The 25,685-nt window shown below is 45.0% G+C and overlaps 2 protein-coding genes across 3 annotated transcripts in view; both read left to right on the top strand.

Annotated features, from left to right (window-relative positions):
- Nucleotides 1-23,048, top strand: part of ARIH1 (ariadne RBR E3 ubiquitin protein ligase 1) — a 48,540-nt gene extending 25,492 nt beyond the window's left edge. The window contains exons 3-14 of the mRNA XM_042824329.1: nt 5-149; nt 3,880-3,972; nt 4,354-4,409; nt 7,924-7,990; nt 8,559-8,665; nt 9,090-9,132; nt 10,405-10,476; nt 16,524-16,654; nt 16,751-16,808; nt 18,067-18,327; nt 19,139-19,251; nt 21,420-23,048. Of these exons, the coding sequence (XP_042680263.1) occupies nt 5-149; nt 3,880-3,972; nt 4,354-4,409; nt 7,924-7,990; nt 8,559-8,665; nt 9,090-9,132; nt 10,405-10,476; nt 16,524-16,654; nt 16,751-16,808; nt 18,067-18,327; nt 19,139-19,251; nt 21,420-21,504 (1,231 nt within the window). The 3' untranslated portion in view covers nt 21,505-23,048. The remainder of the gene's footprint in view (nt 1-4; nt 150-3,879; nt 3,973-4,353; nt 4,410-7,923; nt 7,991-8,558; nt 8,666-9,089; nt 9,133-10,404; nt 10,477-16,523; nt 16,655-16,750; nt 16,809-18,066; nt 18,328-19,138; nt 19,252-21,419) is intronic.
- Nucleotides 23,049-23,494: 446 nt separating this feature from the next.
- BBS4 (Bardet-Biedl syndrome 4) overlaps nt 23,495-25,685 on the top strand; it is a 37,487-nt gene continuing 35,296 nt past the window's right edge. Inside the window, exons 1-2 of one of the 2 annotated variants that reach the window (XM_042824330.1) lie at nt 23,495-23,534; nt 23,764-23,815. In XM_042824330.1, the coding sequence (XP_042680264.1) occupies nt 23,511-23,534; nt 23,764-23,815 (76 nt within the window). In that variant the 5' untranslated portion in view covers nt 23,495-23,510. Of the gene's footprint in view, nt 23,535-23,763; nt 23,816-25,685 lie in introns of those variants that run through there. The other variant, XM_042824331.1, reaches the window with a different exon arrangement.

Raw genomic sequence — 25,685 nt, 5'->3', positions numbered from 1 at the left:
GCAGGTACTTTGATGGCAACTTGGAGAAGCTCTTTGCGGAGTGTCATGTAATTAATCCGAGTAAAAAGTCTCGAACGCGCCAGATGAACACAAGGTCATCAGCTCAGGATATGCCTTGTCAGATCTGCTATCTGAACTACCCAAACTCGGTGAGTGTCAGCATCCAGAGCGCTGGTTGGCTGCTAACTCTCCTGACTTTGCTATCTGAAACTTCACGTTTTGGCAGTTCTGTAAGGACTTCACCAACAGCAATTGAAAAAAGCCTTAAAAAAAACCCAAAAACAACAAACACAAAAAACTACAAAACAAGCTTTCATTTTTTGATTGAGCTTTATCTCTAGTTTAAGCCTAGAAAGCACCATTCAAGGTTGTCTCTTAATACAATAAACAGTGTCTTGTGGTCTGTGTAGTACAGTAGGGACCATGGAATGATGGATGCTTTATGCATTGTCTTAGTTCTTACTATGTGCCTCAACAGACTTTTTTTTTTTAAAGTAACTTCAAGAAGCAGTGGTTAAGATGGAGTGGTGTTGTACTTCAGTGTTTTCTGCAAAAACCTTGGAGGATGCTGGGCTCTGGGCAGTGGGGTGGTAAAGTTATTCAGGAAAAGGCAAGTAGTGGATCAAGTGATTTTTGAAAAGGTCAGATAGCAATTGAGACATGTAAATAAGTGACAGATGAAAGGGGAAAAAGTAGAAAGCCTGACAGGCAGAGGGATTTATTTAAATAGAATGCCAGGAAAGGAAATGGCTTCTAAAAGAAGTAAATAATAATGTAAAGTAGGCAAGCTACAGCATTCAGCATAAAACCAGGTGAGTCTAGGAATAAAATGAAGCTGTGCACTTCAGAGGATGCAATCAGTGATATTTCTGTCCAGTTCTTTGTTGTGCTACTGCACTACTTCTGTAATGGGAGGAGATTAGGGTAGAAGTACTTGTGGGAGCCCTAATTCAGTCTTTCAGTTTATGGTAAGATTGATGAGAGCACTTATTCTTTAGGTATTTGCAAACACTAAATATTCCAATAGCACTGTACAGTGATCCAGGGTTCTACTGTGTTTTGCACAGGCAAGCAACTTGCAGTAGGCTTCTCTGGGGTGGGAAATTCAGGAAGAATAGAAGTGGAAAAGTGAGAGTCTGTCAGTGGTTTTGCCCAAAGGCAGAGACATAAATCAGGAGTTCTTCCTTCATGGGATCTTGCCATTCCTGGTGGAGCTGTTTTGGCTCCCTGAAGTACCATAGCATTTACCTGACCTTTAAAGAATGAAACAGCCCTTTCCTAAGACTTCCACTCCTGCTCAGGGAGTGTTTTAACTTGCTTTTCAGCAGCAATGGAAACCACGATGAGCTTTGGGTAGCCTGGAGTCGAGTGCTCTTGCTGTCATGGGCTTACTTGTGAGCCTTTTCCTCACTCAGGAGTGAGCAGAGCAAAACTCAGTTTGAGGCAGAAGTAATGCTCAATGCTAAGATTGCTATTGGGCCAGTGACCACAAGGCTTTGTGTGTCTCTTCTTAAGCCATGTGTGCTTATGATTTCCTTTAGAGAATATTTGCAAAGGAGGACCATGGCTTGCTTTGTATGAAGTGCTTTTAAAAAAGAAAGATGTGTTTGAGAAGTTGTTCTATCCCTCTACCTCTCTAACTCCTATGTAATCACTCTTCCATGTTAGATAGTGAGGAAATAGCCATTCCATAGCCACTTAGACTATGGAACATCTTTGAAAACAGGGCAAGGGGCAAAACAGCGAGAGACTTCTTCCCCACATGTCCATCACAGGGAAAGGTCCTTTCGAATTTAGGTTTTATTCCTTAATGAATTGCTTACCTTCTTATTGCTTACCTTCTTTTTAGTGTAATTGTGCCCAGCACTTGCAACTGACTCTTTTAACTTTATGCTGCCTGAGAAGCTGCTGGAGAGAACTGCACAGAGCACACCAACACTTCTTGTTCTTGTAGTTCCAGTAGCATGTAAAAATAGCACTGGCCCAGTTATGAGAAGAGCAGCTCTTAACTGGAGCAGTAAGGCATTGCAAGGGAGCAGGGTTTCTCTACATTGTTAGTGTTGATTAACTTGGGGTATAGTTGAGGGAAACCTCTTGGTCTGCCTTATCCAGAAGCTGGAGTGTACAGGGAAATCAATGCTTACAGTTTCTGTAAAAGGCTGTAGTGTCTCTGTGTCTAAGGAGACCAAATTCCATTTGGTTCAAGTCTGTTTTGAAGCTGTTTTAGTCCATAGGGTAAGTGAGATATCTAACCTAAAATCTCAGCTTTAAATTCTCTGCTTTGGTCAGCTTTAACTCATTGTTTGTCCCCAGAAAGAGCTGTGCTTTTCCTGAGAGCACCTTTCAGCCCATGGAAAGCTGAGAGTTGCACCTGTTAAGAAATTTCTCACTGCAAGGCTCTTAGAATGCAAGATTCTTGAATATTGACCCTGCTGTGTGCCTTTGCAGGCGATGCTAGTCTGCTTTTTGAAATGTATAAAAGGGCAAATACACCTCTGGCATCTCATCCTTCAGATCCCGTGAGAGTAGGGCCGGGTGCTTCAGTCTTTTTGCTTGTTCCCTTGACATCTGCAGTCAGCTTAGCCAAAAATAATTGGGAACTCCCTCAAAATAAAGAAATGAGTTAGAAGATGCTCCAAATTCCTTGCAGCTTGGGAGGAGGTGTGATGGCTGCCTTTTTGCAAGCACTTAGCAAATCTTTTTGCTGCCTGAAATAATACAAAGAGTCTCAACTGAAGGTAAGCCGTTCTGGAGCACTCCCCTGTGCGTGCTTGCTGCAGGAGTATTGGAGTTTGCTAAGGATGATCTTAGTCCTTCAGATGGACTCTTCTCTCATTAACAATCAACATCCTGCTGCTGTTTGAGGCCCTTCTGTGGAGAATGCCAGGTCTCTTCTAATTTATGGAGATTTATGCAAGATGATGGCATCTTGGGGTGGAGCTCTTGTGTTAAGTGAGAGTAAAATGGTGTGTAAAGCTGAGCTGTGCTGTAAGTACTGTAAGCAAACTGCTTCAGGTAGTTTGTCTCTGCTCCTGGCTCTCAGTGTGAAATAAATTTCAAGAAGATCATAGAGAAGTCACTTATTTCACTCTTTCGACAGCAGCATTTTCTTCCCCACCCCTTTGTGTAACTGTTCAGCCCCAGATGCTATCTTGGCATACTCTGTGTAGGTGATCCATTCACAGGTGAAGTTGTCCTGGTTGCTGTTCCCAGCAGCTGATCATTATTGAATTTTATTTAGTAATTTACACCTGCCACTTAGCATCCTCATCTGATGAGCATCTGAGTTTCAGAGGGAAACCTAGCAAGCAAGTTGGCAAACTTTGTGTGTGCATTAAAATGGAAGTGTACACACTTGTATTTCTATTGCTCAATGCTCTCTGATCTCCTCTCACAACTTGTACAGAGGGAGCTCAATTTGTGCTTGTGCATAGCAGGTATGCATATTATGGGAACTATGGGCAGCACCCGTGTGTGGTAGCAAGCCATGAGGACCAAGAGGAGGAAAAAGGACTTGGTGTTATCATGTAACTGCCACCTGTTTGGTGGTGCTGCCTTTATTTTATTATTTTCCAAGAGTAAGATGAGGGGAGAGCCATTTTAAGATGAGGATCCGTTCAAATGGGCAGACAGGATGGAAACATCAGCCACGCCTTTCCTTGCTGCTAGGGCTGGGGATTCAAAGTCTGACTTTGAAAGCGTGTCTAGAGCTGTGTCAGCAGTGTTGTGTGGTGGTGATGGTACAAATAAGGAGCAGAGGCTCAGATTTGGTTTGGGGATGAGCAATGCAGTCAACTGCACAACACTGAGAAAGGTGAAATGATGCAGTGAATTTGTGGGATATAATAACCTGATATGTTGTGTTCTCTGTCATTGCAGTACTTTACTGGCCTAGAGTGTGGACACAAGTTCTGTATGCAGTGCTGGAGTGAATATTTAACTACCAAAATAATGGAGGAAGGCATGGGACAGGTAAAATGTCAACTTGTACCCCATGTCTTCAGAAAATTCTGGGTATGGGGAAGGAAGGGGAAGGTTCTTCACTAAAGATTAAAAACAAACAAAAACAAGTAACAGAAAACCCAGAAGACAGCAGTGACAAAGCCCTCATACGTGAGAACTTTGAGAGTTACAAACTGAGAGGCTGAGGGAGCTGCATGCAGTTGGTGCATGCATCTTTGCTGTGAGTGGGAGGAATCATGCTGTGCACAGCGGAACATCTGGGATGTGATGGTTAAGCCACTCAACTGTCTTTGTTATGGATTGTAGTGAAGTCTGTTGCCTTGAAATTCTTTGTGATACCAAAATAAAATAAGCAGTGTTCCTTTTATGATCTTTGTTTCTTTTTTCCAGACCATTTCATGCCCTGCTCATGGCTGTGATATCTTAGTTGATGATAACACAGTTATGTAAGTATTGAGAGTTGCTACTTCTTGGCTTTGCTCTCTTTTTTCATTTTGCTATTAACGTGCTATTCAGATGTTATGAAGAGCGTATAAAAAGCTGTGCAGAACTTTAATGTGCCAGTGAGGTTGGTGCTGAAGTATCTGTTTCGATACTAAACATTTTTTGACTTGTCTAGGTCTGAAAACTCCATGCCACAGAACATGAAGGAAGGACTTCTTGACCAATTTGGTCATTAAGACAGTAGGATAGACATGAGGAAGTCTTTCCAAACCCTGTTTAACTGCTCTGTGTATTTAGTTTCCTTCAGTTTATGTAGCAATTTGACTTCTCACCTGGTCAACTTGCTGGTTCACTGCTTCCTATACCTACAGTTGGTATGTGAATCAGAGGAAGTTGGTCCTGTGTGCTGTGCGATGCAGGGGATGTTTTATGCCTTCTGATAGAGAGAAGTTGACCCTCAGACATAAGATTTGATTAAAGGGGTATGTCAGACTGTGTCACTTGGCTCATTAACTTGTCTGGCTGAAGGATGACTGCTCACACACAGCGAAGCAATGAATTCCTTGAGCTTCTTTCTCTTTTATATTGAATGATGTTATTGCATGAGTAATATCCTTCATAATACTGAGCCTTGATTAAGTTCATTTTAATTCTTCATGCTAAAAGGCATCTAAACAGGAGCTCATTTTTTCTTACCTTACTCCTTCCTTCCTGAAGTCTGACTCACTCATTGATACTAATTTGCTGTTTTTTCTGTCAGTTGCTCCCAGACTGGTGACTTCCCATCTCCCTCTGCTAGCAGCTCTGTTACTCATAGTGTGTAGGCTGCAGAGAAGCAAACGAGCTGAAATGCTCTCGTGTGCTGTCGAGGGGTGCTTTGTGGAGTTCAGATAGTGGAAGCTAAACTTAAGTTGTCAACTCATGATTGAGATTTTTGTTTACTGGAGTCTGAACCCAACTTGCGGTGTAGTGCATTCACAGTGGGAAATTTCTCGAGGGTGTTCTTGGTTAGAACAGTTTGTGAGTAAGATGTGTTGTGTATCTCTTCACATAGGCAGCTGAAGGTGTTGGAATTGGTGGAGACAGTGGGTGGTGGCAGTAGCAGGATGGAAGAGGAGGAGAGCAGCTCTGGCTTTGTTGCTGCTGTGTGATATTTAACAGTAGGTCTGATGAGCCCTGTGATTTGCTTCATGGTTTCTGTAGTAGAAAGAACCACAACCACGTGCTGTGGGATTCTCTCACCTAGAAACAGGAGGGGCTTCTGACAGGGGAACGACGCTTGTTCACTAAAGAGAACAGATTTTCCTGATCTAAATGGAACTTGATATGGAGGTGAAAGCCTACTTGTCCCTGGTCTTATGGGGATTCCTGGGATTTCTGGGGGAAGGAAGGTGCATCTTCTGTGAAATCCTCATGTTTCGCTTGAAAACAGAAGATGATAATCTGCAGCAATTCTAGTAAATGGCAGGAACAAAGACATAAGTAATACCATCTGGAATCTTCACCCTCCCCTCCAATGTGCTTTTCTCTTTTTAGTTCTTTCCCTTTTGTAAAACCTCCAGCTCTAAGCTTTAGAAGCCAAAGAGCAGTGTGTACTGTCGAGAGACATTAGAGCTTCCTTATCTATCACATAGGTTAGATAGGCCAAATTATTCATTTATTCCTTTCTCAGTACTCCGTCTCAACAGAGCAGTACACGTGCAAACTGCGTTCAAGTATACAAGTCCAAGCTGAGCAATCCAGATGACTTGCCTTGATTTGTGAGTTCTCAGCTAGCAGATTGTTTGTTGGTCTTCCTCCTGTTCCTGTAATTGCTGAGCTGAAGCAGGGAGGCTTAGAAAGGGCCCCTTTCAGCTCTTTGGAGATCTTTAGACTAGCTGAAGGTAATCTGCTTCTAGCTCTTCTTCACCCTTGCTAAAGGTGCTGGTAATTGCTTTAAATTCACATGTAAAGTTTACTTTTCCAGCTTACTTTTGTACCTTGGCTTCTAGAAGAATGGACCCGAAGGGTGGTTTGTGGGCATTGGGAACAGGTTTCATCTCTTAATTTGTCATCTTTGTTTCATTATTTGTGGGGAGAAAAAACCCAATAGTACTCATCAGAGCCAAATGTAGAGCAGGTGAGGGTGTTGACACAGACAGGTCTAGGGAGGTAAGCAGAGGCAGTGGGTTGTGTGCTCCATGTGCTCCATGTGCTCTGGCCAGGTGTGGCTTTACTCCTCACGCTCCAGTTCCTCTTGCGTACATTAAATGTCTCTGACAAAACTTACTGCATTTTTTTAATGCTTTAGAAGTTTATGTATAGAGTAAGAAAGCGAGTCTTGGAATTCACGTGGCATGTTAAAATTCAGGTTTTTTTCCCTTTTTTGATTAGTTTTGCTCTGAGATTGCAGACTTATCACAGAGAAGGGCCTGATGAGATGCTTTGTCAGTCGGTTTGTTTTTATTTTAGCACTGGGAATTTGGCTGTCACGTGCTGTGTTTATGTAATAACTGGCATGTCGTTTGTCAAGGAGCTCCTCAACTGCTCAGGGCCAGGGTTTATGCAACATCCCAAGGTCACGTGCTTTCTTTGGTGCACGTTGGCATGATAACATGCAAGAGCACACTTGATTGTGGCTGCACCCCGAAATGGTGAATTAATTGCAGTATTTATGCAGTGTGGTTCTATCAAGCTGAACTCTGGGTTAACTTAAAACAAATACCACAAAGTGCATCCAGCTTTACGTTGTGAGGCTTTGTAAATGCAGATGTTTCTTTCATAACTTTAAAATTATATTATATTATATTATATTTTAAATTGTATTTTAAATTATAGTGGTCTTCAGGAATATATAATGAAAGAACTTACAAGATATATAGCATGGATAGTCTGCAAATACCTGCTGGGTCCGTGTGGCCAGGACAGGAGTGGTCACCGTGCTCTTAAAGGATTCCTGTCTGTCTAGTTTTCTTTGCCCTCTTCCTTCTGAGCTGACCTAAAGTTGATGTGTATACACCCTCTGTGATGTTGACTTTAAATCAGTTTTGAATGTAAATTGACTTTGGGATTTCTCGTGAATACAACAGAATTACAGCCACATTGATTTTAAAACTGAAATGGTAGCATTCCTGTGAATCCCAGGTAACGTTGGATCTATGAGAGTCAATGCAGCACTTCTTCTGAAGACTTGCAAAGGAGTTTGACACAAAGTATGGCTGTTCCGTGTGGATGAGCTGGTGAAGCTGTTTGCTCTGGTTCTTGGTCTGTCAAACTGTTTTTTGAATGAAGATCACCCTCACTCTTTAGGCAGTATTTCTCTTGGACTATGTGAGCTTTCTGTGTGATCTTGTAATTAATATTAGAAGTTAAATACGATACCTTTCAATTTCATAGCAAGAATAAATAGCAAATACAAAAAAGAAACCTGCAAGCACAGAGGGAAGAATCAAAATCATTTGTCTTGACTTTCTGGTTATGTAGGGAAGAAAGGAGTTTTCTACTACAAGAATGTATTTGTTTTTTCCTTTTCTGCAGGCGTCTGATCACAGATTCGAAAGTGAAATTAAAGTACCAGCATTTAATAACAAATAGTTTTGTAGAGGTGAGTTTTGATTTGAAATTTGTGATGGCTTCTGGAGTGTTTTTTCTCTGTATCTCTGTATTGAACCAGAATGAGGCTTCTTTATAACTGTAGAGCGGGTTTTCTTTTGTGTGGTCTCTAATCAGATGTAATACAAATCAAAGGCTTTTCAGGGCTTGTTTCATAGCCGAGTTAGTTACAGCTGTAGTTGTAGGAAAATAGTCAAGAAAATCTGTAGGACTGCAGAGGTGTTATGTAAAAATACAGTAAATATCTGTAGATAAGAGATGACAAGAGCTATTCAGTGTTTATTTTCTTAGAAGCACTTAATGTTTATGGTTATTGAATGCTACCTAAGATGCTTCAGACTGAAAATCATGAAACACCATTCTATAAAGAATAAGGTGCCTTAAACATTTGTCATGTGAAGTAAAGCAGTAAAATGTCTTTTAGCAAACTACTGCTAGTTTCACTGCTCCCAAAGCACCGTTCTGAGTTTATTCTGATTTTGAAGACTTACCTCTGTCTCTGTTTCCTGGTTGTACGTGTTCAAATCCACTGTATTATGTTCTTTCTCTTTATTTCATAGTGTAATCGGCTGTTAAAATGGTGTCCTGCCCCAGACTGCCACCATGTTGTTAAAGTCCAATATCCTGATGCTAAACCTGTTCGATGCAAATGTGGACGTCAGTTCTGGTGAGAGCAATAAAGCAAAAGAAGTCAAGGTCGCCTTTTACTTAACATGTTGAAAGTGTTAATAAAATGAAATAATGGAAGCTGATACAAGTTAATAATTAGTGAACTCAAGTGTCTTTCCCAAGCGAGATCCTTTTGTTCACCTTCTTTGTTTATAAGATAGCTAATTTACTTTGCAAGGTTACCTGAGTTGCTAGAAGGAAAATAAATCCCTGTCGAATCTAATATTAATACCCAGACTGACGAATGCAATGTATATCCAATTATGGAGTTATGGGATTTGAGGGTTTTTTTTAATATGGGTAAGGTTTCCTTGGGGTTTTCCATATTCTTTCAGCAGAGCCTCTCAGAAGAACTCCCATGATGTTAAGCAAGTTAAATAAAAGTATAGCTGTGTATTTCATTTGCTGTTTTCCCCTTACAGCTTTAACTGTGGTGAAAACTGGCACGATCCTGTTAAATGCAAGGTGAGCATCTCAGAGTTCTTTGCTGAATGTGTGACTTTGAAACATTTGCAGTCAACTTATGTGCAAGACATGCAGAAATGAAGCACAGGATTTGCAGCTGCTCACATCGAGAAGCATTTTAGTTCACCTGTTTAGATGGTAACATGAAAAAAATTAGAGAAGTCTTCCTGGATGCCTTTAGGATGCTTCACTTTATTTGTTAACCTCAGCCATTTGGGAAAGTGCCTGGAGGAGAAGGATATTCCAGATGAGACCCTCAAGAAGAATTAGAAAACTTCAGAAGCAAATGCTTCGCTTTACAGAGAGTGTTCCTGTACTCAGCATTTCTGCAGGTGCTCAGGGCTTCCACAGGACTGAGGTTTGTGACATGGAGGAAGTTGGGTCCCGGTTCTGGCACCTGCTTTCATACAGCATCCACTGCTTTTCTTGTGAAGCTGTCCAAAGCTGTAAGCAAACCTGGGATCCCGTGGCCCGTTGTGGAGCTCACAACAGATGTGCTTTGTGCCTTGAGGAGAGCAGTCTGTGCATCTCCAGTGATGAATGCAAAAAAACTTCCTTGGGGAATGGGGAAGGAAGCATCGCCAAAGGTGTTGTGCATTCTCTGGGAGACCAATCAAACCTGGGTCAGTTTGTTATCTCAGAGGTGCAGGCAGGCTTTTGTGATTGTGTTCACTTGATGCAGCCGTGCTTCCTCTAAGTTTAAGGGGTAAAAGCCTGAGTACGTGGCCAGGACACCAGTGGACAGTGTAAGTCTAAGGAAAATCTTGTGACTTGATACAAAGCTAGCACGGAGGGTCTGACAGCAGTTTTTGTAAATCACTCTTAGAATAATTCTAACAGTCCTGTGTGAAAAGTTTTTCTTAGTTGAACTTAAGAATTGCCAACTCACTGCTGAAGTGTTTGTGCGTCAGCTGCACTGTGATGGTGCAGCAGGAAGCATCTGCAGCTAAATGGATTGCTCTGCACTGCTTCCCCACATCACTTCACTGTTCTCCCTACCCAATTTACAGCAAGGCAATCCCCAGAAGATGGGATTTGGGAATAGTAATAATGGCTTAGAGTTCTGATCCTTTCTCCTCCTGGTGTGTGTCTAGGGAGTGAGACAGAAGATTTTTATCCACTAAAGGAAGCTTTGTGAAGTCACACCTCACCTCATTGTGGTAGCACTCAGCTCATAGGTGGATGAGCATTTCTTGCCATCACCTTAATGTAAGCAGCTCTCTTGGGGACCTTTAGGGTTCCTCTCTAACTTCTCCTTTGTTTTTCTAACAGTGGCTAAAGAAATGGATTAAGAAGTGTGATGATGACAGTGAAACCTCTAATTGGATTGCAGCAAACACAAAGGTGAGGGTTTTTTTCCTTGTATTTTATATGCACTATCTAATTCCTCAGTTCTAGGATTGCTTTTTTTCTGTCAGGTGTCATGAAGAACAAACTAATACAATGCGCAGTCAGTGCTTGTTTGAAGTGCAGCTGTAGGTGTTACTGCCTTGAATCAGGTTAAATAGGTGTGTTTGTGTGGAGGAGTTGATCGGAGGCCCAAAGGAAACTCAGGTTTCAAGTCTTGGGGCTCCTGTCTGGCACTGGTGGCTTCCCCGAGCAAATCACTGCCTCACTCCAAGTGTGTGAAACATGTTAACACCACCTGTGGCTTGATTCGCCTGTGATAATTTACATCTGCCTTTAAATCCCCTGGGCTGGTCTCTTGAGGAGTTGTTCATTTCCGTTGGGCATCATTCCAGATAGAGCCTGGCAGAACAGCTGTTAGGATTTTATTATGTAAATGTCTTCGTTCCAGCTAGCTCAACTTTGCATGAAACTTCGGCTTGTCTGCATTTGCTCGATTTGGGAGGAATAAAAGCAAGGGTTGGCACAGCAGGGAGGAAACAAAAGAAGCAGATGCCATCGGGGCCAGGAGCAGACCTGGGTCTCGTGGCTGCCAGAGGGGTGGAAGGAAGGTGGGGAGGGTGTTAGGAAATGGCTGCTTTGTTTTCTTAGCTCTGTTGTGTAACTGGTCAATGGTATTGTTTGCAGCGGCGCTGCTGCTTTCTGGGGCTGGCTGCATGTTTTTCATTGAGCTGGAATGTTGTATTATGCAGAAACACCCATCGGTGAAATGCACAGTTAACAGACTGCACAGTTTCAGCATGATTTTGCTTTTTTCTGTTTTGTGAGTTGATATTTGTGTGGTCCCTGCTTGGAGGCTGAGTATTGCTCAATAAAACGAACGTGGCTTTTTCTGGGAATTATGTGCTCAGAGATCAATTGTAGCTCCAGAGCTAAATCACGTTTATTCAAAGTTTGCTTGGTCTTCAGATATTGCCTATGCTAAACCTGAGGAAGAAGAGCCAAATCACTTGGGAGGGTTTGAGTATGCATGCTGCTTTTTTAGCCTTGAGGCCCAAATATTTGGAATATTGCCATGTAGCAGCCTTATTTTTCTTGTGATTAAGCCTTGGGGCTCAGGTGAGCATCTGCTGCCCTCAGGGTTTTCTGGTCATGGCTTAAAAAGCTCTCCATCCCATCGTTTTAAAACTAGCATCTAGACTTTGCCATTGAGGAGCCGTGCTAGCAGTATTTAAAGAGTAGCTCAGAAGTAGGATTGAATGTGAGCAGTAATATCTGTTTTTGTGGGAAACACCCATCCAGAGGATGGTGAACAGAGGAAATGAATGTGGCCAAGCCGTGTTGGCATCAGCCCAGCTTATCTGTTAGCTTCTGCCGTCTGGTGTCAGTGGCAAAAGAGATGTTGCCCTTGAACACCCCTGTCTAAGTTACTCCTCGAGATGTAAGAAAATGCTTTGGATCTCAGGTGCATTGAGTTTCTTCGCTTTGAAAAACCTAGAAGGGAAGTGGATCAGATACTGTCAGACACTATTTTCAGTTGCTCCTGCTGTCTCAATTTCTGGCATTTTTCAAGTTCTCTGAGCATGGCCCTGAGCTGCAGTCCTATCCCTTGTGCGCTCTGTTCAGGGAAGAACGCTTCCCAGCTTCTCGTGGTAGAGGTGCAACCAAAAATACCAATCTTCTTGGAATGCATGTGCTTGAAGTCTTGGTAATGCTTTGCAACAGGGGGACATGAGATAGGTTTATTCCACCTTGCTCTGGGAGGAGGAATAGGGGAGGAAACATCAAGCAGCTGTTGTATGAGAGAGTAGAAAAGTGAGCTGAGTTGATTTCTGTTCACAAACTGGAGTGAAGCGATGCTTTCTCTGGTGAGTTTTGTGCAGTGATCTGAATGAGAAATGAGTTTGAGGAGCGAGTTTTGTGGTCTCCAGTAGAAGTTGGATATTGCATGGTTGGTTCTTAGGAGGCCTCTATGCTATTTAACTTGCCTACACAAAAGATAGCAGCTCTTGCAGTAGCATGGAGTGCAGTCGCTGGCCTTGTACCAAGATGAGCTGTGTTCACGTGTGAGATCTGTAAACTAAATTAAAATTGAAGCCAATACAAGTGTTATCAAGCCTTTAATTCTCAATCTTTTTCAGACAAAAGGGTTGAATTGTTCAAGGTTTTGTGCGTTTCTTTTTCTCGCTTTGTTACACAGACTTGTTCTTAAATAGTTGCTTTCTTGGATAAGCCTGGCAGCTTTCTGGTGCTGTGTGGTTTCTGTGGCTTTGGGAACAAAGAAACCATGCAGATCAACTACGGTTGAACCTTCAAAGGATGAATGAAGAAAAACACAATTTGGATTTGTGTGTGTGTTTTAGGCTCGTAAAGTGTATCAGGACTGCCTGAAAGGAGCCTAGGAGGAAGAAGGGGAACAAAACCGCTGGAACAAGGGTTTTGAAGTGGATTTTTCTGTACTAGTCTTTCAGCATCTTTGAGTATTAAGAGAAGAAAAAGAAAGACGTTAACAATCTGGTATTCACCCAAGGCACTGTTTTTTGTTGCAAAATTAAATTGATGGTAATGAAAGTTGTTGATCTGTCACTAGAAGTGCCCCTGCCTTACTGCTTTTGGCTCCATCTCATTCTCTTCTGGGCTAGACAAGACCTGAACATCTAATGTGTAAAACAAGCAGTTTTTTCTTCCTCCTTCACAAAAACTATTGGGCTTTTTTACCCTCCAAGAGAGATTGTAATGGCACAAACCCATTTCTCTTTTCAGGTCACTTTTAATGCCTCAACATGTACTCTCACTGTACTTTGTGGAAGTCCTGCATTTGTTCTAACGTGGCAGAATCCTGGCTGCCAGCTGATCCTCCCTGGGTACCAGCAACTAACTTTGTTCTTCCATTTCTCGCCAGCATGATGTTGTGCCAGAACCACAAACAACATTTGCCCCAAGGTGTCAAAGTGCCATCTTTCCTCTCACATGAACAGGTGTTGAAAGTACCCTGCTTTGCTCCCTGATTCTAGGTGCTGTCACACTGTACGGTTTTGTACTAACTGTAATTAAGATCAGTAGTGGATTTAGTTGAAGTGCTTCATGAAATCTGTGTGGCACTGAGGATTCATTTTTAGGGGAGGTTACAGGCGAAGGCGTTGCTGGCAGAGCAGCTGATGAGCACCACTTGCCTCTGGGAGCCCTGGAGAAGGCTGATCTTTTTGCCTGCACTGACCTAAGAAATGTGTTTCTATTTAGCCTTTGCAAAGTGCCTTGTGGTGTTGTATGAACATGCAGCTTTTTGTGACAAAATAGAGATTGTTCTCCTTTGCTAGGTTTGCTTGGGCTGTTGTTTTGAAGTGCAGTGTGCGAGCATAACACCGAATTGTTTAGGGTGGAACGATGCAAATGAAGTCACTTCTGCATCATGATATGATAGATAATGTGCAGAATAATCTGCTGGTTGAGTAGTTTGATTTGCTGGCTGTGACTTTGCACGGCTGTAACTCTCAGTAAGATCTGCCTTCCTTATCCTCCTTGTGTATAGATCTCCCTCACTCGTTTCATTATTGGCTTGAGTGGATGCTGCTTTTTTCTTTCTGCTGCTGTTCAGATTTTCTTTTGCGTGTTCTTCTCATGGCTTTTCCTTAATTTTTAATTATGTTCAACTACGATGAGCTCATCAAGCTGGGATTTTCACAACTGCGACAGGTTAAGCTAAACTTGAGTCCTGGTGTTTGTGCAGGACTGGAAGAGTGAGAGGGGCTTCCTGGAGGAGGCAAGCAGACAGTGTACTGGTACTCTTCTGTGGAAACCATTTTTTGACTGAAGCTCACAAAACTGGATTAATTAATTAGAAACAAGCTTACCTGACTGGACCTTCATCTTACGGACAGTCCAGTGGAACTGGTGTGAGAGGGCTTGCAAAGGAGCTACTCTGCTTCATTGACTGTTTGTAGCCAGATAAGCATTAGTGGTAGGAAAGAAAGCAGGGCTGGATTGTTTTCCTTTTGTGCTTGCTTGCTGCTCAAACCTATCAGAGCGCCAAGCCAAAAAAGCCCTGGACCAAACAAAATAACCAGCCAGCTTGCGTGCGGCGTATTTCAAAGCACAAGAACAAGAGTAACTGCAAAGAAGCCTTCATCAGGCTCCTGCAAGTGTTCTGCTCCCAGATTTGGGGAATCTCATCTACGTGAGAAGCCCAGGTTAGGAACTGGACTTAGTCCTCTTGCTCGGGGTGCAAGCTGCTGATGGGATGGAGCGCTGCTGTTCTCTCCTGGCAGGATGGCTGGGAGAGCAGCACTCTCCAGTCAAGAGCCCTAATAGCGTTATGGCTCCCTGGCTGCACGCTTCTTCAGGAAAACCTTGTTGGTTGTGTGATGTCATGTGCTTCTGCTGCCCAGTCCTTCATTCTTCCTCTTCAAAAGCAGACAGAAGGAGCAGAGCAAGGCTTGGAAAAGACAGAAATGAAATCATCATTGAAGAGAGGGGGAATCACTCACTGTTTCATGTTGAAAAGCCCCTTTGGATGTCATCTTGCTCAGCCCTTCAACTCAAATATAGGCTAACCTCAATGTTAGGTCAGGCTGTACTTACGAGACTTGAGTTTTGCAAGAAGGAAAAGTAGCTTAGCACACTTGAACTGTGTTGGCCAAAAAAGAAGTTGTGATCTTTCATGCGAACCTCTTCTCCCTTGCCCATCTTCCCCTTGTAATATATTTGTCCTTTGGGATGAGTCACTTCTGATCCGTGTTGGACTCTTGCTCCTTTTGAGTTATTTTCTGAGCACTTCTCAGTGTGCAAATTCCACTGTCCCTTACAGTACCAAGAGGCAAGGTTGTTTGCAAATCTTGCTTGTGGTGATACCTGAGACACCTGAAGTGAGAGTACAGGCATCGGTTGGATTGTGTCCTATATAAAAGCAGCGGTTGCAGACTGATGTGTGTTAGTTACCTCCTTTACTGAGAATGATCAATACTGAATGTTGGAATAGGAAATCGTGCTCACAGTGTCTGCTCTGGTTAGCAGAAGGTAATGATGTGTTCCTGACTGGTGCATCTGCATTATGTTACTGTGAATAAAGTGCTGCAGGGGCAGGAGCAGGTGGCAGAAGAGCTGGACTGTCTTCCTTTGCTTGTAGGGGCAGCACAGGGATTTCTTTTTTGCTGTTCAGCCTTTGTGTATTCAGTAGGATAAAGAGAAATCTCTTCTTTTTAGTGTGCTACTTGAGTTGAGTACTGTTTTAGGAAGTGGCCGCGCTCTGCAGATGTATGAGAGGGATATTTTAAAATAAAAACAACCTATTCCCCAAAGATTTCACTGTGCCGTGCTGCTCTTTGATGTGTCCTCCTGCTTGGCAGAGGCCTCATACCTGGAAAGGAAGCCCCACGTGGGCTTCTGTAGAAAAGTCTTCAGTGAGCTGTCACGTGAAGAGGAGAAAAGGAGCCTGACAGGAGGTGTAGAAATGCCGCAGGAGGAGAATTGTCTTTTTAGCTGACAGAAGCTTCTTTGAAGCACAATAGATTCTTGCTGCTAGTTTTTGGATACTTCTGGGATGACATTTTACAACTGCAGGTGTCTCAGATTGATAGCAGCGTGGTACCAGCTCACTGTTAAGCTTGTTTCAGGCTTGAGTGCTGCAGTGAACCAAACAGTTGACAGTGAGGAAAGCCAGATGCCTTCCCCTGGGCAATTATGGATCATCAATCAATACTACTGTAATTTTGGAGAAGGTTGTGAAAATAACCCATCCAGTTTACTGCTAGGGATGTGCAATAGCAGTGTAGATGAAATGTGTTGTTCCTTAGAGGTTTAGGGTTTTTTTTCTTTTTTGGTTTGCTATCTGGTAGCTTTGAGTTTTGGTATTAAAAGACGTGACTTGGAAGAAGAATTTAATGATCAAAGGGGAAAAGGAAATTGGGTATTTCACTTGATATGCCATTTCTTGCTGCTATGGGAACCTTCTAACTTTAGGATGGTGGTTAAGGGGTACATGCCTGAAAGCCCCAGTGCTAAACCTGTTTTGCTTCCCCTGCTAACTGTATTCTGTGTACTGTCAACAGGAATGCCCAAAATGCCACGTCACCATTGAGAAGGACGGGGGCTGCAACCACATGGTCTGTCGGAACCAGAACTGCAAAGCTGAGTTCTGCTGGGTGTGTCTGGGCCCCTGGGAGCCTCATGGATCTGCCTGGTGAGTTTGGAAGTGGGCCTTGTGGGGAGGTGAGGAAGCCGTGAGAAAAAGAGCATTTGTTTGAACTGGAGTCTGGCATCTTTGTCCCTGTTACAGGTACAACTGCAATCGTTACAACGAGGATGATGCAAAGGCAGCAAGGGATGCGCAGGAGGTGAGTCCATAACCTTTGGTGGTAAGGGAAATCAACTCGGTGCCGTTCTTTCGGGCTGTCTCTAAACAGACATCAGCCCCAAGGAATTTCCTGAATTTGGGCATGAATCCAGAAGGCACCAGCAGCTTTGAATTCTTGCCTTGTGTAAGGTTCAAAATCACTTTAGCCCATTTTAAAGAACGTGGTAACTCAGCTGTTATCTGTCGTGCTGCCTTGTCTATTTCATAGCAGCTCTTTGCATGAAGTCATCTTACTGCAGATCAGACAGCAATCCCAGCACGCTTTGGAAAATGCTCTTTGCTGCAGAGTTCTTAATGCTAATCCTGAAGTGTTTAAGCACAGCAGACTTTTTTAAGTTATACAGCATAGACTTCAGTTATTCCACTAATTATACTTGGAGACCTGACGTAAGGAGAAATTGAGAGTGAAGCTGCAGCTACATTGAACTGCTTTGTGAATATGGCTAGCACAGCCAAAACCCCTGTTAACTTTTAATGGGGAGGAATTGCGTGCTGTGTGCTGCAGCTTGCAGAAATCATTTCCTGCATCTCTGTCAAAGTACCGTTACAGCCAAGAACCCAAGTATTTCCTGCAGCCCCACCTCCTGCAGATAGGACGGCTTGGCCTGACGCGTGCTGCCCTTGTGCAGACTCTGTGCAAGTTGAACCATGCCCATGTTGTCCTTGTTCTCAGCTGATCTGTCAGTGAGAAGAAGATGAGATTAATGATTGCGTATTGAGTCATCTTGGATCTCTTGTACTGCATAGCACGTGGCATCTTCCCCTGCCTTGTAATCGACGTGCCTAGGCAACCTAAGGTTGCCCTCTTAACACAACCACCATAAATGTTTAATTAGAGTTCCTTAATAGCCAAAAAAGGAAAATCTGCTTCTGGCTGTTTGTCGTGACACTGGAAGCATTTAAGCCCTCATAACTTGAGATGGGAGGCTGAAATTAAAAACTTCAGGCTCCAGCAGTGTGATTCTAATTATTTTTGAGGCTGGGAGTGAAGATGCTGCAGCTGTGCTGGGAAGTTCACCACATGACAGCAAGCTGCAATGGGTCTGGCCCCTCCTCTGGGCACAGAGTGGGGGTTAACAGTGCTGCACATTGTTGGCCAGCGAGAGGAGTGCAAACTGCTTTGGCGAGGAAGCTTCTTCTTAGTGTCAGGAAGAGCCTTGTGAAGGGCTTACTTCTCTCACAGCCGTTACTTTGTTTTAACTATTTGTTTTCTTTCTTCCTAATGGGAATTAACACAGAGATCCAGAGCAGCCCTGCAGAGGTACCTGTTCTACTGCAACCGCTATATGAACCACATGCAGAGCCTGCGCTTTGAGCACAAGCTCTATGCTCAGGTGAAGCAGAAGATGGAGGAAATGCAGCAGCACAACATGTCGTGGATTGAGGTGCAGTTCCTGAAGAAAGCAGTCGACGTCCTCTGCCAGTGTCGTGCCACACTCATGTACACTTACGTCTTTGCCTTCTACCTCAAAAAGAATAATCAGTCCATTATCTTTGAGGTAGGAGCAAACATGGTTCCCAGGAGCTCAGATAACAAAGATGAGTGAAATAGGGGTTTTCAGTTTGGAGAAATGGTTCTCTCCATTTGCGTGGAAGTTTTCTGAATTTTCTGTCTGCAGTACAGCAGCCCTGCGAGGCATTGTGTAGGTGCTCTGCTGGCAGAGGAGGCGGAGCTGCAAGTTGCCACACTCTGAAATAAGAAAAAGGATCAAAGTTCTGGCTTTGAAGTGGCAAAGAATGCACAAAAGCTGAAAGCTGGTGTTTTGCATTTCCCTGGTCTCTTTCTAAGGGCATTATCATTAAAATTGCACTTGGAGATTTAAATGATCTGCTTTGCAGGTGAAACTGTTAGCTGTTTGATTTGAAACAATCCTTTGCTGGTGCATAACCTAAGCAGAAGGCTTCTGTGCTGTGTGCAGAACTACTGAGCAGCAGTCCAAGCTGTGCTCTGATGCTGCAGTGCTTGTACTAGGAGTCAGCAGAGGCTTTGCCAATGCTGAGGATAAACAAATACACAAGGGGCACAATGGGAGATAATTTGGCCTGTACCACACTGTACTGCTAGTAAGGAAAAGACTTTTCAGGCTTGCCAAGGTATTCCAGATTGAGAAAGACGTAAGACTTGCTGGTAAATACACAGATTCTGTTCTGATCAAAGGATGAAATTTCTGCTCTTTCATTCGTGGTTCTCAGACCAGGTTACCTGAATATTATGCAGTTTCACTCATCCTGTTTTTTCTTTCATTTGGACTGATGAAAAAAATTTCTCCCTCCTAAAAATGCTTTTTTTTTCTTCTTCCGTCTTTGCAGAATAACCAAGCAGACTTAGAGAATGCTACAGAGGTGCTTTCTGGGTACCTTGAGCGAGATATCTCCCAAGATTCGCTGCAAGACATAAAGCAGAAAGTACAGGATAAGTACAGGTTTGTTCCTGAACAGCTATCTCAAAGCTGCCCTACCTACTGTATTGTCATCCATTGTGGTATGCTGTGGTGTGGCGCCTCGCCAAGTTGGCCTTTTCTCCAGTCATGTCCCTGGGAAGCTGCGTGGTGTCAGCCTCCTGCTGTGCTTTGGGATCCTCTGCCTGCCCCTGAGCCACAGCAGAGCAGTGCCCTGTGCCAGCCTCTGACATCTGGTGACCAAAAGCAGTGGCTCTCCATGCACTGCACAGAAGGAGCACTGAGGAGTGGCCAGGGCTGAGACGGACCTGCGCAGGCAGGTCTGGGGAGAACAAGGAGTGACTTTGTTGTTCCCAACCCACAATTTTGGCCTAGGTCAAGTTGCTGTAATAAAGCAGTCAGCTCTTTCCATTGTCTGTTGAGTCTGCTTGCACAGCACGTCCCTTGAGCAAAAAGCGAGTGCAGAAAAGCTGTACTGAGGAACAGGGAGAGAACTCAGGAAGAGAGCAGGAGAGCGAGGACCCAGGTGATACAAGTGCCAGTGCTCTTTGTAGTCCTGGGGGAATTGCTTTTGCGCAGTGGAAAAATACAAAGATGTAAAATGCGAATGAGTCACAGGATTATGACTTTTTTTTTTTTTTGAGGCGTTTTGCCAAAGTCACCAAATTTCTTGCATCTAACTTGGGGAAGAACTGTGCCCAAGTAGCGTAAGCTGTAGTGATGAAGGGGGCGTGAGGACTGGAAGCAGCCATTAGCCTGCAGTGGGCCAGTAGGCCGTTCTGCTGTGCGGGCTGGCAGCACAGCTGGCGCTGGACAAGGCTCACAGGAGACATTTGATAAATGGCCATTAAGCCGGGTTGGCTGTTTGCTTTAGGTCCTGTGAAACTGAATGCTCTTCTAGGAATGATTACATCTATCCAGAAGAAATTAGAGCATAATACAGCTTGAATTGCCTGAAAACAGCATCCCAAGCCTGCCTTCGTATTTCTGGAAAGCCCGTGCATATCTGTCAAGCCTGTGCAGGTCCCAGTTAACTCGTTTGGTCACATCTTAATCATGTCCTGCACAGTGCTCTTTGTGTACTGCTTATGGAGTAACGATGCAAGATTGGAACCAAGGATGTTACTGAGGTGGGCAGGTGGGGTTTGAAGAACTGGGAAGCTCATCTCCTGCTTCACAAAAGCTCTTCTGGAAAGCAGGATTAAACCCCCATCACTACAAAGGAACTGAAGTTGGGAAAGCAGGAACTGTTGCACGTTGGCTATCACATGCTTTGTTAAATCAATGGGACTCTGTGTGTGATGGCTTGTGTTGCAGCAGCTGACAGCAAGGGGAAGAGACAGAGCAGTTCTGTGCACATAAATCTGCCCCATCTGATCAGGTACAAAGCAGTGTTAGAGCTTAGAAACTAACAGTATTAGAGCTGCTCATTTATAGTTTGCTCCTGGAGCCTGAATACTTTCAATGTTTTTTCTGCTTTTATCTTTTTAGTTGGCTATCGCACTCGAAATGAATATGGCATCTTTTGATATGTTCCTATGAAATCCCTTTTCCTCACTATCATTCTTTCTGGTAGGACCGTACCTAAATCTGGAATCAGTTTATTTGCAGCTGTATCAGTTGAAACGAGTGTAGGTGTAAAGAGTTTGCAAGGCACTGGAGTTAGGGGTTGAAGCTTCTCTTGCAGCCAGGCCAGTCCCCTTCCTGTAGTCTGCTCTCAGTGCTTGGCCACATCCATTGGGAGCCAAGCAGGGTCAGCATTCCCAAGATTTTGCCCGGCCTGCTCTGGGTTTGTCGTGCGCCAGCTCTCCTCTGAGCGCGCTCTCTCTCATTTCAGGTGTCAGTGCTAAACTGTGCTTTGGCTTTTCCAACTAGCAGCTGCCACTTCTTCATTTTTCAGTTATGAAAGCTCTATTATTCAGTTATTTCTCATCTCTAGGGACTTCGGGGATGCTTTTGCATGGGGAAACTCTCTAAATTTGCATGATGTTTTTTCAACCAGGGACCTGGAGCGAGTGACTGGAGTAACTGAAGTCTTAATTAGCGCTGTTAACTGGCTACAACTATAAAGCCCTTCTCAGGGGATACCCCCTTTTGGAAGCAAGGCTTAATTTAGGTTTGCATTACTCAACGCTGGGAAAGAACTGTGCCTCCTAACCTGCTTTCTCTGTGCTGTCCCCCCTCTGCTGCAGATACTGCGAGAGTCGACGAAGGGTTTTGTTGCAGCACGTGCATGAAGGCTACGAGAAGGACCTGTGGGAGTACATTGAGGACTGAGACTGGCCCCGCATTAAACGAACTCTGAAACTTTTACCATCTAGAGCGCTCATGCGATTAAAAAACACACACAAGGCACTGCGCCTGTTACACCGCTGGTCTGTAGAACCGGGATTCTGTTTTGTTAACGGAAAATTTAAGTAAATTATATTGTAATAAAAAAAAAAAAAAGGTAGATAAACCATTGTACAACAGTATTCTAGGCGGCCAATAAGAGTGTGACAGACTCACTAAAAAAAAAAAAAAACCAACAAAAAAAAAAAACAACCCTCCAACTTTAACTTGTAACGTAGCTTCATTTTCCAAGCCGACTCCTTTTTCTTTTCTATCTTTCTTTTCCTGTGTGTAGTACAGATGAAATTTAAACAGTTTCTTGACACTGCTTTTCATGTCCAAACCAGCCATTTTGATGTACTTTGGTAAGGGGGGATGCCTCCTGCCCCCCTCCTCCTCTCTGCCCCCCCCAGTACATGGATGAATGTTGATTGGCTCCTTGTAAAGGTGACTTTTTGGGGAGGGGAGGAGGGGGGTACACAGCAAGGAAAAAAACTTTGTATATGACTTTTAAAACAGAAAAAAAAAAAAAAAGAGGACAACACAGTATTTTTCAAAGTTGTATATAGCGCATATGCATGGACAAAGAGCAAGCGTGGCACGTGTTTGCATAATGTTTAATTACAAAAAAAATATTTATTCTTTAAAAATCTTCAAGATTATGTCTATTTGCTGTGCATTTTCTTTCAGTTTGATTTTTCTTTTATTTTTTTTTTTTTCCTCTTGTTCTGTTTTCCCTGGGATGGGGTGGGGGAAGCGTGTGCTGGCGGAGTGACTTATTTTTGAAGGCGTTCACCAGAGAAGCTGGAGTTCTCCTCTTCATGCAGTTCCTTTACGTCCGTCGTTCTGTGCCTGTTGCTGACCCGTCCCCCTCAGCTCCTGGCACTCGGTATCCAGGTGTGCATTGCATTCATGAAGAGTGTATGTTGTGATTCAGGATGCTTTGCCTTTTTTTTTTCCCTTCCCCACACTGGTACTGCTTGACCTGCCCCAGCCCAGCTCTGCTGTTCCCATCCACGCACACAGGATGCTCTCGGCCTGGAGGAGCTGTGTGTGTGTGTGTGTGCTCAGAGTTGTTTTCTTATTTCTCCGAACTCCGAGGCAGGAAAAGGAGGGGTATTTTGCACCACTTCTCCAAAGACTATGGCAAGATTTTGGCTGTGGATCTCCTCTCCCATCCCCTCTCATCTGTCCAACGGAGCGTTCCTTGCTGTTCAGTTTCACTTACATTATAAGAGTCGTAAACATTGAAAAGGAGAGATGATGGAATTGTCTTTGTGTTTGTTTTGGGCTCAGTTACCGGGCGCGGTGTCCCGGCCACTATTTAACACTCCATCTAGCGCAGCAGAAATTGAAATCGAGGGGGTATTTTTCAATTCAAAGGGGAAAGAACTAATGAGCTAGCTGCTGAGTCCATTTTTATGATTTCTGTAACAAGAGCTATGTTAAAGTAAACGATTGGTGGTGGTTTTATTAAATCTACTCCTGTATAGGAACTCCTCCTGTGGTATTTTTCGCCAGGCCTCGAGCTCTGTGCGGCCTCCGGGGGGAGGAGGGGCCGAGGGCGGCTCCGCAGGGCAGGGCCGGCTCCGGGGAACGCCCGCAGCGCCGCCATGTTGCGCCGCGACCCGCGCCGCCCTTCTGCCGTCGGAGCGGCGCCGGGCGAAGGGGGGCGGGCGGGGCTGCGGGGCTCCCCGCGCCGGTTGGACGCTCCCCGGCAGAGTGGCGGAGCGCGTGAGGGCGGGGCTCGATGGAGGAAACCGCCGTCGTGCTGAGTGCGGGCGGGCCTTAGCGCGGTCCTGATCGCAGCCCTGAACCGACGGCCGCCCGGTCTCCCCACGCTGCTCGGCGGCTGCCCGCCCCGCCCCGCCCCTCCCGGCGCCGCCCACCGCTCCCCTCACGGCCGCGCCTTCCCGCCCCGTCACCGCGGCAACCGCGCTCCTCCTGCCGCCATGGCGGAGCCGCAGGCCGGGCCGGTGAGCTGAGGGGAGGGAAGGAGGGTGGGCTGCGTTGGGGGCGCATTCGTTTTGCCTCTGTTCGTTTTATTTCTCTTCGCTTTGCCTCTGCGTTCGCTTTATTGCCCCCTGCCCGCCTCTTCCCCCCCCCAAAAAAAATCTTCGCCGAGTAGCCGAACTTGTCGTTGAGAGCGGCGGGAATCGCTGGGGGCCGTGCCGCCCTGCTAACGCCGCGCTTCTCTCTCCCTAGGTTTCTTCGTCGGCAGCGGTGGCGGGACCGCCAAAGCCCCATCCTAAAAGAGGTTGGTTTTCAGATTTGGTTGTTATTCTCGGGCTGGTTGGTCGTAAGATTTCTTTTAGAAGAAGTCTAGCAAGGATCCAGTGCTCTGTGGGAAAAATGAGGCAAGCGCCGCGTAGAATCGTGGGATGGCTCGGGTTGGGACGGACCGCAAGGATCGCGGAGCTGCACTCGGGCTGCCCGGGGCCGCCCATGTCCTGGTCCTGGTCAGCTGTGGGCAGCAGTGCCAGCGCCTCGCCGCCTCTGTGCCCGCAGTGTTCTCCTCACACCTCACCTCAGGGTCCTCTGTTAGTTTAAAGCCGTTCCCGCTCGTCCCATCTGTTGCTGTCTGCCATGCGCACAAAGCCACTCTCCCTCCTGTTTTGAGCTCCCCTCAAGTCCTGGAAGGCCGCACTGAGGTCTCCCCGCAGCCTTCTCTTGCCCAGGCTGAACACCCCCAGCTCCTCAGCCGTCTCCATAGCAGAGGTGCTGCAGCCCTGGCAGCATCTCCGTGCCTCCTCTGCCCCGCTCCAGCAGCTCCGCACCGCAGCTGAGGCCTCACGAGGGCAGAGCAGAGGGGACGGTCCCCTCCCTGCCGCTGCCACCCCTCTGTTGGTGCGGCCCAGGATGCCGGTGGCTTTCCGGCCCCCAATGGACGCTGCTGCCTTGTCTGTGGCTTTCATCCACCAGAGGTACTTTTTTATAGGGTCTGTGCAATCACTAGCTTGGTGCTGTTGCTGGCATACTTACTGTATGTACAGAATGCTTCTTGTAACCGGAGAGACTTTGTTTTATTGCATACGTATTTCTTGGGTTGTTAATGGATTTGATCGTCATTTATCTTTTTAAATAAAGAGTGGCTTTGTACTTTCAGGTTCTGTTGATACTTGCATCTATCCACACAATGTCTTACTGTAAAAATGATCTTGAGAAACTAACATCACGTGCTGTTGATATTCCACATTTACATTTCCAAAGTTATGAAGTAAAAGGGAAGTATGAGTGAGATCAAACCAGTCAGGTTGGGACGTAGCTATCATTTGCTATGTTATTTTCTTATTTAAGATGTTGTTCTGAAATTCGGGTTGAATCTGACCTGGAACAGTAACAATTTCAGTTACCGTTTCAAAAAGTCTGACTAAGTCCTGGTATTTTGCAAGGGGTCTCCTAGAGCCCACTCAGCTGTGCTCACTCTCCTCACGCAGATCTGCTCAATATAGAGACCTGTGTACCTGTGCCTGGGGGAGATTTGGCTTTTGCAGGTTTCCCTTCATCCTTCCTTTTGGGGTGGCCATGCTAACTGTGTGCAGCCCTCGTTTCACCTAACTTTGTCAGCTTGCCTCTGGTGCATTGCCTGGAGTTGAGAAGGGACTGCTTTTGCTTCAGGCCTGAACTCAAGTGAAAACAGACTTTGGTTTTATCTCCACTACCAACTCCTTTGGGGTAAGGGCGGCTGTTATGTTTTCCCTGGAGGCACTGATTGACTCCACAGCGAGATGGTTTGTCTCCATCCTTCTCCATACAGATGATGACTCTGGGCCCCTCATCCCCAGTAACCCCACATCATTACCTGTGATGTTTGCAGGCTGGGAGGCTATGCCTTCTGCCTGTTTTTTTTTCAGCACACTGTGTGCCTTCAGATCTCTAAGGCAGCTACAAGACTGATGGTGTTTGCCAGGTGATGGGCTATCACCGCCATGCTATTTCCTGGCTCTATTAAGTCAACTCTGCATAATTCATGAGTGAATGGAATAGCTGAGAAAGAAAGATGGGGCCATCAACCGCGCAGACAAGCAGTAGGGGTGTGCTGCGTGGAAGCTGCCTTCCCTCTGTCTGCGTGCTTGTTAAACCATCAAGGCTTCCTGCCTTTAAGTGTGCAGGTTTAGTATTGATCA

The sequence above is a fragment of the Centrocercus urophasianus genome, unplaced genomic scaffold (genome assembly GCF_019232065.1).
Source record: "Centrocercus urophasianus isolate 14NV4802_14NV808 unplaced genomic scaffold, USGS_Curo_1.0 seq_23, whole genome shotgun sequence".
Lineage (NCBI taxonomy): Eukaryota > Metazoa > Chordata > Aves > Galliformes > Phasianidae > Centrocercus > Centrocercus urophasianus.
This window is presented reverse-complemented; position numbering and strand designations above follow the sequence as displayed.